This window comes from Impatiens glandulifera, chromosome 6, assembly GCF_907164915.1.
Source record: "Impatiens glandulifera chromosome 6, dImpGla2.1, whole genome shotgun sequence".
Lineage (NCBI taxonomy): Eukaryota > Viridiplantae > Streptophyta > Magnoliopsida > Ericales > Balsaminaceae > Impatiens > Impatiens glandulifera.
The window spans coordinates 43,700,124-43,716,046 of NC_061867.1; the positions used below are offsets into that span (position 1 = coordinate 43,700,124).

The 15,923-nt window shown below is 29.2% G+C and overlaps 1 protein-coding gene across 1 annotated transcript; it reads right to left on the reverse strand.

Moving 5' to 3' along the window:
* Positions 1-5,890: 5,890 nt before the first annotated feature.
* On the reverse strand, positions 5,891-13,603 carry LOC124941323 (actin-related protein 4-like). Its single transcript, XM_047481624.1, has 20 exons — positions 13,495-13,603; positions 13,217-13,308; positions 12,181-12,327; positions 11,404-11,477; positions 11,169-11,249; positions 10,886-10,946; positions 10,688-10,737; positions 9,716-9,770; positions 9,222-9,299; positions 9,087-9,140; positions 8,433-8,486; positions 8,299-8,359; positions 8,165-8,216; positions 7,924-7,990; positions 7,677-7,739; positions 7,509-7,571; positions 7,249-7,311; positions 7,084-7,148; positions 6,633-6,701; positions 5,891-6,226 (listed from the first exon to the last, which is right to left on the reverse strand). The coding sequence occupies exons 1-20, from the start codon at positions 13,505-13,507 to the stop codon at positions 6,181-6,183; spliced, it is 1,308 nt and encodes a 435-aa protein (XP_047337580.1). The 5' UTR covers positions 13,508-13,603; the 3' UTR covers positions 5,891-6,180.
* Between the last annotated feature and the right edge of the window lie 2,320 nt (positions 13,604-15,923).

The window sequence follows — 15,923 nt, forward strand, 5'->3', positions numbered from 1 at the left end:
GAAGAAGTAAGTAATTTGGAGCGAGAGAAAGCAACAATAAAACTTGGAATTTATCAACTAATAAAATACTAAAGGATAAGGACTATTATGTTTTTTCTTTTTTTTTTCTTTTTATTATAATAATTATAATTATTATTATTATTATTATTTTATCTTATTAGTATCTTAATAATGAGATTTGATTTATTTTTCTAAGTTTGTGATATTTTCTGATTTAGGTTCATTTTGAGATTGAAGTTTTTAAAAATAAACTTGATTATTTAAAAAAAAAAATGATGATAATTGCGAGGGTGTGAGATTTTTTTTAAATAAAAAGACTTAAAGAATAATAATATTTTATTGAATAAAAATTCATTTTATTTATATAAAATTAAAATAATTTATAAAATATAAAATCATGAGTTTACTTAAAATTACCAACGTTAAACTCGTATAAAATTATAAAACTACGTTATAGTTTAAGCACATAACATCTTTTATATTTATGATATAACTCTCTTCAATGTTTATTGATCAACATCTCAAGTTTGATGGAAGCAAATCAATTGGGTAAGGCATTCTTAACTCTTTTCTAGGATCCAAAGGGATAATAATGATAACCCAATAATGGGTTTATGAATTGAGAGTTCTTATTTAGTTTTTTTTTTATTACGTCTTTGTCTGGTGGTACGGATTTAAAATTTAAGTGGAAGGATCAACTTGAAAAAATTTGAGAGTAACTTAAAAAATAACGATAAAATTTTGAATAAAATGAATGAATAAATGTAAATTTTGTATAAGGCATTGTTCTGTTCTAGTTATTTAAATAATCAGTACCAAAAAAACATCATAGCATTTATCTCTCGTTTATTCCATGACTAAATTTATTAACTAAAATATTAAAATACTTTATATTTTTTTATTTTATCATAATATATTAATACCTTCCAATTTTTTATCAAAACAAAAATCACTGCCTCTTAAATTTGACACATATTTTTTAATTAATTTGATTTTTTTTTAAATTATTGTTGAACATAATCATAATTAGGATTAATCCTAAGATACTCATCTTCATGAATATCACAAAAAGATTGCCCATTTCAAGGAGATATGACATAAATGTCTTGATATATATTTGATATATATTGCTTGCAAGGCTATAATTGATTATATTATATGGTATATAATAAATATGACATAAAATTAATATTATTTTTTTTCTGCTGAAGATAATGAATTCAGATTTTCACGTGCTTATTTATGACTTATGTAATTTTCTTTTGTTAATTTTATTGATATATTAGATTCTAAAATATGAATTTATAAGAATGATAAACTTGATATTCAAATCTTATTTTGATTGTCAATGATTATGACTCCTATTCTGGCTGAGATGAATTAAATTGACATATATCTTATAGTAATTAAATGATTTAATATTAATTTAAAAAATATATAAATTATAATAATAACTTTTCAAGTCACGTGGCAATTTATTAGTCCAGAGTTACACGCATCAGTATCAAAATTAGGCCAAGTGTACCTTACTAAGGGTACGTGTTTAATCAATGGGTTGCATTATTTTTTTTTATAAAGTATTAAGTATACCATGCTGTTTCTTTTGATTTTTTAACTATTATTTATCACAATTAATATTATAATTATTTAAAAAATTATCAAAATAAAATAATTTGAAATTTGGCATAAAATACGATATTGAACTCTTCTTCTTTATATATATTTTTTATTTTTTTAGTATGCCCAAAATGTTACTAATTTTATATAAAAAGTTAGTCAAACCATATATTTAATATGACATTTATTTTTTATTTTTTATTTTTGATATTTAATCGAGTCAAATATTGGTTAGTCTTAAACTATCATAATATTGTTATTTATAATTTTTTTTATCTAAAATATAATATAAATGATAATAGTTTAATCATAACGACAAAAATTCAAGTGTTCACAATTTCACATAATATATTCGAAACACAATGAGATTAATCGGTTGGAAGCAACAATAAAAACATAAGCAAAAAAAAAGTTCATCAACAAATAACCAAACATAACATCGATCGACTGGTTTTTCAAAAGATACCTCCAATATCGTCATAATAATAGCGTTGTGGAGTAAACGCATCGATCAACCACAATCATTGAACGTCACACCGTTCATTTCGAGCTAAATAATACACCATAAAATAATTGTGATATGGACTCGTCGACTCAATCCAACCGAACTCACAGTTTCTATCCAAACATTCCAACAACTAACAATTGACTTAGACACCACCAACTCAATGTCAATTATGTTCTAAAGTTTTGATCCAAATCGCAGTCACTCCTTTGCAACACAAAAGCATTTGGATGTCATCTCTATCTCTTCGCAGTACATTAACCATAATGCACAAAATTTTCAAGCATCTATAATCTGTCAAGATCTTTCATAATGACTCTCCATCCAAAAAAAAAGATTTTTGAAGAAAATTTAAAATTCCACAACTTCTTCCATAAAAACTCATATAGGGCAATTCCCGTAAATAATGAGTAATAATGATCAACTTTGAAAATCATCAAATAAAAAATCCCTAAATCTTTTTTTTTCAAATAAAATCAAGGTAGCAAGTTGAATAAAGAAAAAAAGGTGAAATATATATGTTACACTCTTTCAAATTAACGAAGATGGTCTAAAATGACATTGTTTTGGTCCTTGTGGAATCCACACGGCCCAGGGTTGTGTTTGAGCGTCCTAATAGCGATCTGTTGCGCCTGATCACTCAGCTGTGATCCGCTTCGGCTGCCTCCGTCTGCGGCTGTGGCGCTTGGCGGCCAGTGGAAGTCTTCGACGGTTCACGACAGTATTGAAGAAATTTGGTTTATTATTTCTTTTCTCTTTTTTCAACCAGCAAAATAAATACAAATTATTGTTCAAGGGATTTTATTTATTTATATATCATTTAAGTTAATTTGGATGACCGATTGATAGGATGTTGGTTTCAAATTAATTTTTATTTTTATTTGGGATAAAAATTTACAAAATTACAAATTAAAACGAGTCATTGTTTTGGCCTATGAGTTTGTGCATGTAAGAATATTTTATTTTATTTTATTTTGCTTTGACTATAAATTTGGGATCCTACTAGCAATTGGTTTTGTTGGACGGCAGAAATAAATAACTAATGTATTTATGAGCTTCCCTAGAAGAAGTGGATTTATCTACTAAGGTAGTCATTTAATGTTTTATGTTAATCACCCTGTTGATATTTCCAGAAGTCATTTAGAAGGATAGGTAATCTTGTAAATAGGGAAATTGTACGAGACGACCCTCAAAAGCATCTTAAATGTGCTGGTCAAATTGAATTGTGCAGACGTGCACTTCAAAATATTATAACGAAATTACCTCGCCGCGTAATACGAAAGGCAGGATCATCACGCGAAGGGAAAACATGTGAAATTATCCCGTCACGTAATGCGAAGGGCACGATCGTCACGCGAAGGACACAATCATTCTGGACTTTTTATATGTTTTTCCTTCGCGAGACGATCCTGCCATTCGCGTTACGCGACGGAGTAATTTTGTCAGAATATTTTGAAATTGTCATTTGCATAAACCAGCGCATTAATTAGTCTTTTTATAGTCATTTTTAAATTTCTCTTTAAATAGAACTAGGGATGTAATTCTTATTTTTTTAATTTTATATATTATTTAATATTAAAAACTCAAATTGAAATTACAATTACGCTGATTTTATAATTCTTAATTCAATTATTTTTAATTCAATTTTATTTAAATATTTATTTTTACATGTTTTTTAAAAAATATTTTATTATTTATAACACAGTAAACATATTTAATTAATAATTTCTTTTTTAAATTAAAAAAATTTAAATGTTTAACTAATATATATATTTAATTTAATAAGTTAACCGTCTTTTTTTAATGTCCAATTATATTGATTTATGTAAAGGGCAATCTGATGATGTATTTTTCTCGAGAAATTTGAGGAGATGACCCTACTGATAGGGTGAATTACCATTTGTGTGGGTCACTAATTTAAATAGCGCTGGTGACCCTTTTTTTTTTTTAATGACAATTGTACTCTTACGTAACGCAGCTCCAGTTGCGTGACGCAACCTTTTTCAAATTTTTTTTTTCGTCTCGCGGTTGCGTGACGCGATTGCGTAACACAACTGGGGCATTTTCGTCCAAAAAATTTCATAATTAAAATTTGTTGAAAAAAAAAATTTAAAAACTGCGTCACGCAACCTGAGGATGCGTGACGCAATAGGGACATTTTCGTCAGGAAAAAAAAGAGGATCACCAACGCTATTTAAATTAGTGACCCACACAAATGGTAATTCACCCTATCAGTAGGGTCATCCGCTCAAATTTCCCATTTTTCTCTAACATGACATGTAAAAGATTAATTAAAAATTATTTTTTTCAATTATAATTATTTTGTTAAGTAAATAATTTTATTTACTAATCAAATCTTATAAATTATTGTTCTCTCAATTCTCGTAAGAGAGATAAGGAATTGAATGATAAATTTAATTAAATAAATAAATTTAAAATTAATTTATAAAAATATAATTTTAAATGGCTAGCATTTAGATTTTTAGAATCACCTCTTTATTTTCAAAAAGTAAGAAAATATTTTACGTGTTTAAATGTAATTTCAAAGATTGGTTTTTAATCCGATGTTGGTGACACTTGGGGAAGAACTTTCGCGCTATATCATTCGTGTTAATTAAATAATAGTCTTTATTCACAAAATTTTGACTATTTAAAATTTTTAATTTTTTGTTTTATTTATTTAATTATTTTTCAAGTTTTTAGACATTTCTTTAGATTTTACAATTTAATTTAAAATATTAAAATAAATGTCAATAGAGTACGATTCATATCGAAAATTGTGAAAATGGTATAATGAGTTGGAAAACGCTCCTAAACTTTTATTAAAACTTTTAGATGAATCAGAATCGAGCTTATAAGTTCTGTACAAACTTTTCTAAAACACAATAAAAACTTGAAATTTTTTAATGGCAGATTTTGATGAAAATTGATTGATGTTTCACTAATCTTTGCTAGAAACAAGCTTCGTAGCTCGTGAAATTTTACGAATCTTTTTCGGAAACAAGTTTAAACTTTATTTGCGCGAAATGAAACCTGCTTTGGTTTTAGAAAATCATATTGACTATGTGGTTCTATTTGTTTGGAGAAATAACAATTAACAAGGTTTTGTTAATATTTACATGAGAACACACTTCACAAGAGAGAGAGCGTGCTTCACGAGAGCGTGCTTCACTTGAGAGTGTACAACAACTCTCATATGAAGCACGCTTCAAATGGATGTTGTACGTTCTCATGTGAAGTGTACTTCACATGTCATTGTTGTACGCTTTCAGATAAGCGCGCTTGGCCTGCCTTTTTCCTAGTTTCTCATTGAGAATCTGAAGTTTGGTCTATCAATCTTAATATTACCCATATGCTACTTTCGTTGTTGAATAAGTTTTTATAATATATCTATCAATGCAAGCATTAAAAATTTGTCATCCCTAAAATTATCCTATGACCTTTTATTTTTTAACACAAAATTGCAGATAACATTATATTGCACAGGAGATCATAACTGAAGTGGAAGCATTGATAAGCTTTTATAAAAATTTATTAGAAAGCCTAAGAGCAAAAACTTTCCATCATAATAACATTTGAGAATAAAGGTGTCAGTCAGCAACAATTCGGTTGGTAAGCCGTCTGCCTTACAAAATCTTAAACCGCCGATTTTAATATAATCGCCGATTTTCATATAATCCATTTGGTAGTTTCATATTAATCATATCTTGTAAGTTACACAAGTCAAGAAAAAGAGAGAAAGAGATGCACAAGATACACAAAAGGAAAAAGAGGATAATAATATGAGATACCAAAAGAGAGCTTACAAGATTAATTTCCTTACTACATAAGTTATAACCAAAGAGAGAAGAGTTGCCTTGGGTCTTTACACAAATAATAATAATAATAATAAGTTTCTTATGAATTCTACAGCCCTAGGTTTCCTTCCATTAACAAATAACTAGCACTTACAAACAGACATAATCAAATCACTACTCAAGAGTTTAAATGCTCTAAAATCAGGTTCATGATTTTGTCCTTTTCCTAATCAAATCTTAAAAGGAGAACTGGACATGTTATTAAGGGCATTTCCTCTGAATGTAAGAAGCCCCATGCTCCTCATACCTGGAAAAAGAAAGATCAATCAAGCCCTAAGATATCTATAATCCCTCAAGTCATTCATTAGAGTACCCATTTGTCCTCATCCACTAGATTTTTATATCACTAGATTTTATGTTAGGTTTTATAAATATAATATTTTTGTATTATCATTAACAAAAATAACCTAGTTTAGTTGGTTAAATGTTATGTTAACCCATAGTGTGGTCTAGGGATTCAAATCCTTTTGGTAGAAGCTTTTTTTTAGTGTCCCTCGGAGAGGGTAGACCTAGGCAGCCGCCTAGCTGGCCTTACTCTAGGGCCAACCATGCTTATAATCCCACAACTGATTGATAGAGTAAGAACTATTGAACCCATTTTTCCTTGTCAAATAATTAAGATATAGATTTGATTGATGATAGAAGGAACTTACTCGGATTTGGAAAACCACATTTGCTGGAATGACCCAAGAGAAGCTAATATACTCCCTCCTATCCAAACACTACATGAACATGGACACAAATATAAAAAGAAAAATGGTGAGTTGGTTAGATAAAACAACGATGAAGCAAATGAAATGCCATATTGATATATAAAGAAACTTGGTCACCAAACTATTCTTTGTTTTAGACTAGAGTTTATTCCTTGGAGGAAATTAGCATCTCATAAAGATTATTTATTAAATCATTTTACAAATATTTTATTGCATTATGCATTATATTATATTGTCATAATATCAATTTTAATGATTATAAAATATAAAGTACTAGCCATATATATACATTGTTGTTTGTATACAGGCAGTATATTATAGCTAGGAAGAACTGCTAGGTATAAGCTTTTATACTATATATGAGATACAAATAGTATAAAATATGATCAACCTGAATCTTCTTTCTGTTGCGTTTCCACTAGCCAATACTTTAACTCTAGCTGCCTGGGGAGACTCCTGCAGTTTTTTTTAACAAAATGTGAGACCTCGTAACAGTTTACTTAAAAATATCTTGTGAAAATTATTTGCACAATAAGGATTTAAGTGAGATCCGAACCTCAAGCAAGTCTTTTTCTAGACGTTCTTTCAACTGTTGCATTGATGCAGTGCCACCAGAAAGCTGAAGACAACATGAATAAAGAAATCAATAAGGCTGGAATCCTAATTATGTTAAACATAACTAGGATTATTGTGATTCAAAAATGATATCCAGTTTTAGCAGGCCAAAACAAGACTGAGAAAGAAGACTTATTTCCTGCCTAAGAAAAATTGAAAGCAAAAGGCAGGTCAAGTAATCAAAGTCAATTTTAATATTACCAATATGCTACTGAACATTTCTCTGCGGATGTCCACGTCACACTTGTTAATGCTCTCTAAAACCTGGTTTAGTTCACAAAGAATTACTGACAAAGTTGAAAGTAATATATAGATGTCTATATAATACCAAATGTATGTTAGATGTGGATTCATTATAAGATTGAGTACCATTTGCGGTAAACCACGTGCAGAAACAGCGATGTCAGCAAAACTCTCCATACCAGGAATAGTCTGAGCTTGATATTTAAAAAAACAAAGAAGAGAAATATGAGATTACAAAAAATGAGATATTTTGAAGGGAATATAGTAAACATAGTAACATGTTCACAATGACAATATCAGTAACATATTCTTTACTAAAACAATTAGTATTTCATCTTTGGAGCCAAAACATTCGACTATATGATGGGCAAACCTGAATCAAAGATGGATTGAACAGAACATCGGGGATCTTGAATTTGTCCGCTCCAACTTCAATAGTTCTGGTTATTCACCATATAAACAAGATAATTACCAATTAAGCAAAAAAAAAGTATAGGTCTGTATAATATTGGTACATTTAAACCAAATGGGACAGTTTTATACTGGATGCTTGGAAGCAAGTAACATAATGGTAACAATCTCAACAGTGGATCAAGAAAAAGGAAAGTACTCACTGCCCATCAGGAAGCTCATAAGATGTCATTGGAATGTTTGAATAGGATGTTTCTGCAGAAGAAAGAACAGAAATAGGGTTAGTCTCCTGTTACATTTATTCAGTAAGATTAAGGAAACAAATACAGAGGCATACCATCGTATGATGTATCTGGTGCTCGACAAACACATTCCTTAATATCGCTGACAATGACCCTCTATAATAAGAAGGCATCATTTAGTTGAACTGTAAATAATATGTGAGTACAAGGGAAAATATCAATCATTAACCTGGGAGTATAGCTTGTAACTCTCCGTTGTGTTTGGAAAATCAAGATCCATTATCTATACAAAATGAAAATTTTGAGAATGTCAAGAAAATGATTCAATAAGACAAAGAACAAATTTTGAATTCACACTACAAACATGTCCAATCCATCACAATTTATGAAACAAGGTTTCCAGAAGAATTCTAGGTGGAATATACTTGATAGAAAGTCATCAAAATTAACAATGTTTTGCAGTTGAATGATGTTCCTTTTGAATAATGTTGGTTACGTCTGTACTTTATGACTATATGAATGTTTTTGTTGGAATTTTCACCATAATTTGCGATCTTTGCAAAATATTGGCTGATGAAATGGTTGCATCCGTTCAAAAAACTAGTAGGTACAACAAGGATAACTTAGTGAAGAAATGATTTCACCAATCCCCATAAATCTTTCCCTGGCAAGCATAAATGATAACAACTGCATTGAAAATATACTATGTGCACCTATATTAAGCAAAAATAATAGCATTAAAAGTGTCGGACAATATGAGTTGAGAAAGACATTCCAAAGAATAACACCATGATATTAATCATTTCCTTCAACATAACATGGATATTATCAAACGTGTAACATAAAAGTAAAACACTAACCAAATACAAATTCTTCAACTAACCTGAAACTCTCCTGGACGTGTTTCCTTCCTTTTAAAAGAATACCTTGGTCTTATCTGCAAGATCAAAATTCAAAACATTAACATAGGCACCTCCTTGCAGATCAAATACCTCCCTCCCCAGAACTAGCAACTCACAGTAATCCCTTTGCTCTCCAAGCTCTTCATCAGGCAGTCAGTAAGAAGTTCTCCCCCAACAGGTGAAGATTGTACGGCCTAAAAGTGAAGAGAATGCAAGAACAATAAGGTCATTCAGTAAACATCTTGGTGGTTCTAGAGAACTAATAAAATATTTCATCTGACAAACAAGTACAAAAGGTAGTCTCCATTTAACAAACAAAATCTTTTAGATTCAGGGCCAAAAAGAGTATGATTCCTAATAACATAATTTGTCAAGAGAAGAATGGAGTACATCATAAATTACATTTTAAGCATGACATTTGAGTGCACACATGATTTCTGAAACTACTTTTTTAGTAGTCAAGCAATGAATATGGTTAATAAGCTTAAAAAGAAATATAATTCACCAACAGTATGAATAAAGAAGTTTCCTTGGAACAGGTACTTGGATTTTCATATGGTTAATTATATCCAACAACATATGTTGAAAATATGTGCATTTGATCATGTACCTTTTGAAGAACATAACCATCATGTACTGGAGTGATGACCGTTGAACCACCACCACTGTGCAGTTGAAGAAATTAAACATAGAAGTAATTAGCACCAAATAGAATGTATTGAGGAAAAGTCAGACCATACAATTGATAACCACACAAATTTGGGATGGTAAGTACCCAATACCTAACATTTTGCATGATTAAAAGTGTTGAAGTATATCCCAATTAAATAGAGACTATTGAGATTAAATGAAATAAACCATGGACAAGCATGAAATAAACATTCAAATATATAGGAATGTTAATATCTGATTTTCCTCTCGAGACTCCATTTTTTCTCATCTCAGTCTTCTATAATTACACTATTATCAATATAAGAGTCTTCTTCTCCCCTAATATCTGTTTCTGGCTTTTTCAATATTAATTAGGTTGATAAGTGTTAAGGATAATTATCCTTTTAGTCATTATCATTATAATAGGTTACAAGATGATTATCCTTGAAGCAATTATCGCATTATTCTAAGAAAGTTATTTATCCTAAAATTAGTCGTGTATTTAAAGGGCATGACCGATAATAATATTTACCACAATTTTAATCCTCTTATTTCAACAATAAGTAATTTTAAGACAGGTTTACGACTTTTAGTTTATTAGGAGGCAAGGTATATTCCTCAACTTTATTACTTCACCTAAATCTTAAGAATTTCTGAACATTGATAATGACCATATGCAAGTTGAAGCTTTGAATCAAAATTCTGTGTAATATCAAATATTATTTCTATGATATGGCCAAATAAATACCATTGGAGCACAAATTCATAATCTATTTTGAATCACAAAACTAAATATACAAAAATCTTCACTCTTAGCATGCATTTTCTTTTTATTTAGAACTAAGCTGTATGAATAGTGAATACAAACATCAACAATTGAAGGTTGGATATAAGATCTAGCAATTCCATATACATGCCAATGAACTCGTACCTATCCACAACCAAAGACGTAGCACGCCCTGAAGCAAATGATGTGAGAACCTGTCATTGAAGATAAGCAAAGTAGCCAAAGCCAAATAAGGAAGAATATTGTTCTCCAGAGTTATCATTTTTATATGACCAAAGAGAAACACTATGTTGGATGCTAAGAACTTCTATAAGTAAAACAAAGATGGGATATGAAGCCTACAGCATTTTTCGCCAAAAATAGCGCGGGCACTTTGTATTTCTCAAACATAAGCTCTGCTGCCCTGTCAAACATCAAAAGTCAAATTTATATGCCAAACAAAAAACAAAAAGCAACCTGATGCAAGAATAATTCTAAGTGGCATTGAATTTGGGATAAAACTAAAAGTAAGAGCAAAACCAAAAAACCTTGAATCAAGGCAAGCAATAACATGGAATTACAAAAGGGAACAAAAACAACATGCATCATAAACACCAAAAAATAGACTATCAATGCAAATGCTTACTTTTCTCTTTGTTGTTGGTTATTAGAAGATGGTTCGGCAAGAAGCATCGGATGCTCCTTGGGGTCAATCAATAGGCATTCCCTTTCAATGGCAAAAGCAGAAATAAGTGGAATTGTCACAAAAATCTTACTCATCTATTAATTCTTTGGCTAATCTAACAAGACATTATTTTTATTTTTACACCCCCCCCCCCCCCCCAGAACTTTATCAGTAAAAAGAAATGTTAAGTAATAACCTGAAGGCATGGTCCCAAATATTCTCCACTATATCCCAGTCCATAACAACTCCATCTTTAATAGGGGATAGCACCTGATATAACAACAAAAAATTTCAGCATCTAATTCAAATTTTTGTAAATCCTTTTCATTATTAATACAAGGTTTTTCCTTTTGGTTACTTGGGTAACCACATCTCAGCTCAAAAATGAACTTTTAGTTGTAAAGCAAGCCTTTAAGTAGAACATGCTCAGTTATTACTTTAAGTAGTCTCTCGAAATAAAATTTACCTTTTATCATAAATGCGACCATACCTCACAATGCAACAAATGTCTAATATTTTTTGTCATTTCTCTAAATAATAGCACAACACAATCTCCCCCACTTTTTCATCTTGACAAGTCAAGCTCATCAGTTCATAAGATAGATTGCTTTGACATCAATATAAAGCTTCATTAACACAATGATTCTAAATTGCATGTGAGATCAATAAAATATGTACCTTAGGATAACCATATAACCACCATTAGACACCTTAGGATAATCATATAACCACCATAGCTGGACTCTAAGAGAATGCCTCAAAAGTAACTAGAGCTCACAATAATAATGATCAAATGGTCCCTCTTTAAAAGATAAAATTTATGTAATTTGCTATATCATCTATGTTTCCATTATGAATATCAAAAGTTTTTTTCCAAGCTCTCCATCATGTCAACCAAAGGTCAAAATAGCTACATTTGTGAACAAGTCAATCAAAATATAGTCAAGCCACCTTAGGGAATAATTATACGGACCTCCATGTGATCTCGACGGAACCCTAATGCTTGAGATCCCACATACAATTTTCTTTTTTCCTTGAGTTTCTTTGAATCTAGGGCAGATGAAGCATTGTTTTCAGCATCGGGATCATCAATATCCATCTGATCAATAGCTCCAACCACCTGCAGAGTTAGAAACACCAGGAGATGATTTTAAAAGAAACAGAAGATTTACCCACATGCAAGAGACGCAAAAAATTGGTCTTGCAACAAATATTGAAATGTCAAAGGAAGCAAATGAGCCCCATTATATTGAGGCAAGGTATTGTGTATAGGGATGTTTTCACTCAGTTTTACTATAGACTATAGTCTTAGTATATGGGCAAGACATAGTGTATAGGGATGTTTCCACTCAGTTCCACTATAGGCTAGAGTCTTAGTATTTCTGTGGTAAATTCCAGTGCATCTGTTGGCAAGGTATTGAGCATTTTTGGTACGAGATTTTGTTACATTGACATAAAATAAAAATTACATCTAGCTAAAAATATGTATTGCAGCCCAATCTAAAAAAATTACAACTTTTCTAACATAATTTATACTGAAAAAAATCCAATCACACTTTTCATACCAAATGCAAACAAATCACTTTAATCTTTTACTTTGATAATTTTCAAAAGTGATTGTGACGAGATTGTGACTTTTCCAAAAAGGTTCATCGTGTATAAGAATGTTTCCGCTCTCTCTTACTATAGATTATAGAGTATTTGTGCAGTAAACTCCAGTGAACAACAGATACAACCTATATCTATCTACTCTCCAAGGAAACACAGTGATTAAGTTCAACTACTTCATAAGTTTAACAATCAAAACTTTCAACTCTAGGTAAAGAAACCGCATTGGAGATAGCTTTACCTTCTAGCTGTGGGGTTCGTTTAATAACAACAACATTTCAGTTATCTGGTTACATTTCAAAACACAAACTGAAATCCTAAAAGCTCCAGTTTTTACCAAGAAACCCACATTGCAAGAATTAAATTTGTTGACTTCAAAACTTAAGGTGACATTTACTTACAGAGGGGAAAACAGCTTTAGGAGCATCTTCGCCAGCATAACCCGCTTTACATGTGTGGGAACCCAGGTCCACAACTATAGCAGACACTTCATCTGTGCCAAAAATCCACACAGTGTGCGAACAGACAGATATTAATTACCAAACGAAGAAGAAAAAAGCACAAAAACACAGCATACGATAACAGTTCGTATTTGCAATCAGAGAACGAGAGCGACAGAGAGATGAGGAAGATGATACATAGAGAAACAGAGATCGAGAGAGAAGTATCAAATACTAACCTCCTCCATACATGATTTTCACGGAAAACGCTGGTAGCTTTCAGCAAGAATGTGAGGGTTTCGTCTTCCCCTTTCTACTTCCTTCTATGGCCAGTTCTTTGTGTTTTAGTAGGCGGGGCAGCTTTTAAGTTTAGTAAAAAAAAATATACACCAAAAAAATAATTTTTTTATATTAATTATAAATTATAATACACGTTTTTTGTTACAGAAAATGACTTATTAAAGAAAAAAAATATATGTATTATTTATTAAATACAATTATTTTATTTTTTTACTTATTAAAATTATTTGAATTTATTTTTTTTATTTTAATCTTTTATTATTAATATATATTTTTTAAATAAATATCAACTATTTAAAACAAATCAAAATATTATTTATCAATTATTTTATATATTAATATATTGAAAAGTTTGTAAATTTTTAAATAATTTTAAAACAATACTATTTAAAATATTATATATATAGTTTGTAAAATTGATTTTAAAATTATAATAAAACATTAGATTTGTTATATAATTTATTTTCTTAATTAAAATTTTATAAAATTATTATTTATTTGATTATATATTTTAATATTTAAGTAAGATTGTTTATCTATATATACCTTTATAGTTATAGTTATTTTTTAAGAATAGTATTTTAATAAGATGTGATATCTATTATAAATAAATAAATAAATAGTATTATTTTTACACTTAAAATCCTATTTAAAAATTTATAAAATAATATTAGAGGTTATATAATTTTTGTTTCTTAATTAAAATTATTATTTAATTATATGTTTTAATATTTAACTATATACACATAAATTATTATATAAAAGCAAGTAATTAAATATTACCCAAGTGACTCCCTAATAATGAAAAGATTGAAAATTTAAAAAAAATTATTATTATATATTCATATATATATATATATATATATATATATATATATATATATAAATACTTTTTTAATTTATAAAAAAATAAACTAAGCAATCAATTTATGTCTTTTAATACACATAATTTTTACTATTATTGATGGACAATATTTTAATAAAATATGTAATTTATCAAGTTAAAAACATTTAAAACTAATATATATATATATATATATATATAACAAAAAGAATTATATCAAATAAACTTTTATAGTTATATCAAATTATATTTAATTTATTTATTTTTAATTATTTTAATTTATCACTCATTCTTTACGTCTCTTTAAAAAAAAAAATAATAATTACATGATTTTGATTTCATTTAATTATTATAAAATTTTTATAGCATTGACATCTAAATTTTCATTTAGTTGAATTGATTTTAGTGATATGATCTTACAAATTATTTTTTTTCTATAACTTCTTATTTGAATTAATAAGAATTAATATCTTTAAAAAAAAATAAATACCATAAAAATATAAGTTTATTTTATTTAAAATTTTGTAAAAAAATTAAAAAAAACTTGTTTGATAAAAATAAATTATTTTTAGTTGATTTAATAACTAATTATATATATATATATATTTAATATTTAATAAAAAATAAAATATAAATATTTTAATTGATAAATAAGTAAGTTGATAATTAAAATGATAATATAATTTTTTTTAAACTAACCGTTGACACACACAAAGGGAAATTTGTCGAAATGACCCTAAAAAGGGACTCAAATTAGCTGGTGACCGGTGCATAAAACTTATTGCAATGATAACCACTTCATATTTTTTGACGAAATTGTTCTCGTGTCGCGAGCAACTGAATGTCTTGTGAAAAGTCTACAATGCCCTTGCTATTTAATATACCCCATTTTCTTTTCTTTTCTTTCTTTCATGTTCTCTCTCTTCAAGGTATTCTCCTCTTTCTCTCTAAAAGCCTAAATTGTCCGACCCGACAACGAAATCCTAGCGAAGGCAATCTGGTGCACAAGGATGATGTTCGGTACTAGTATGCTTCCTTCTCTTTCTCTTGTTGTTTATTTTTTGTTTGAACGCATAGTTAGGTTTAGGGTTTAGGGATTAGTATACTGGTATAAATGTCTCTGTTACGGCAATTGCGGTTGCGTCTCGCGAATGCGGTTGCATCTCGCGAATGACGGTTGCATATCGCGAATGCGGTTGCGTATCGCGACCAAATCATTTATAATGAGTAATTGCATTTCAATGGTACGGTTGCGTCTCACGATTGATAGTATTATTGTTTTCAATTACAGCTGAAATATTTGTTGTGTATAATGGAGAACGAAAAATTGCAGCTGATGGTGCTAGGTCTTTCTATGCAAAATAATGCAAAACTTTGGATATCATCTATCATAAGATTAACGTGTAAAAGTCTATATATGATTTAATGATTGAAGTCATGTATGATGTTCTGCCAAATCTTCCCCCTATTGTTATTGATGAAGATGATGATTTGGGCACCTATTTATCACGGTTGGTTTCAGGT

What these genes read in the sequence shown, in the direction of transcription:
- LOC124941323 (XM_047481624.1), bottom strand. An exon ending in CTAAAGCTGTTTTCCCCTCT is followed by an intron (nt 12,328 to 13,216) that starts GTAAGTAAATGT and finishes CTAACTCTGCAG; the next exon opens with GTGGTTGGAGCTATTGATCA. An exon ending in CACGTCCAGGAGAGTTTCAG is followed by an intron (nt 8,487 to 9,086) that starts GTTAGTTGAAGA and finishes CATTTTGTATAG; the next exon opens with ATAATGGATCTTGATTTTCC.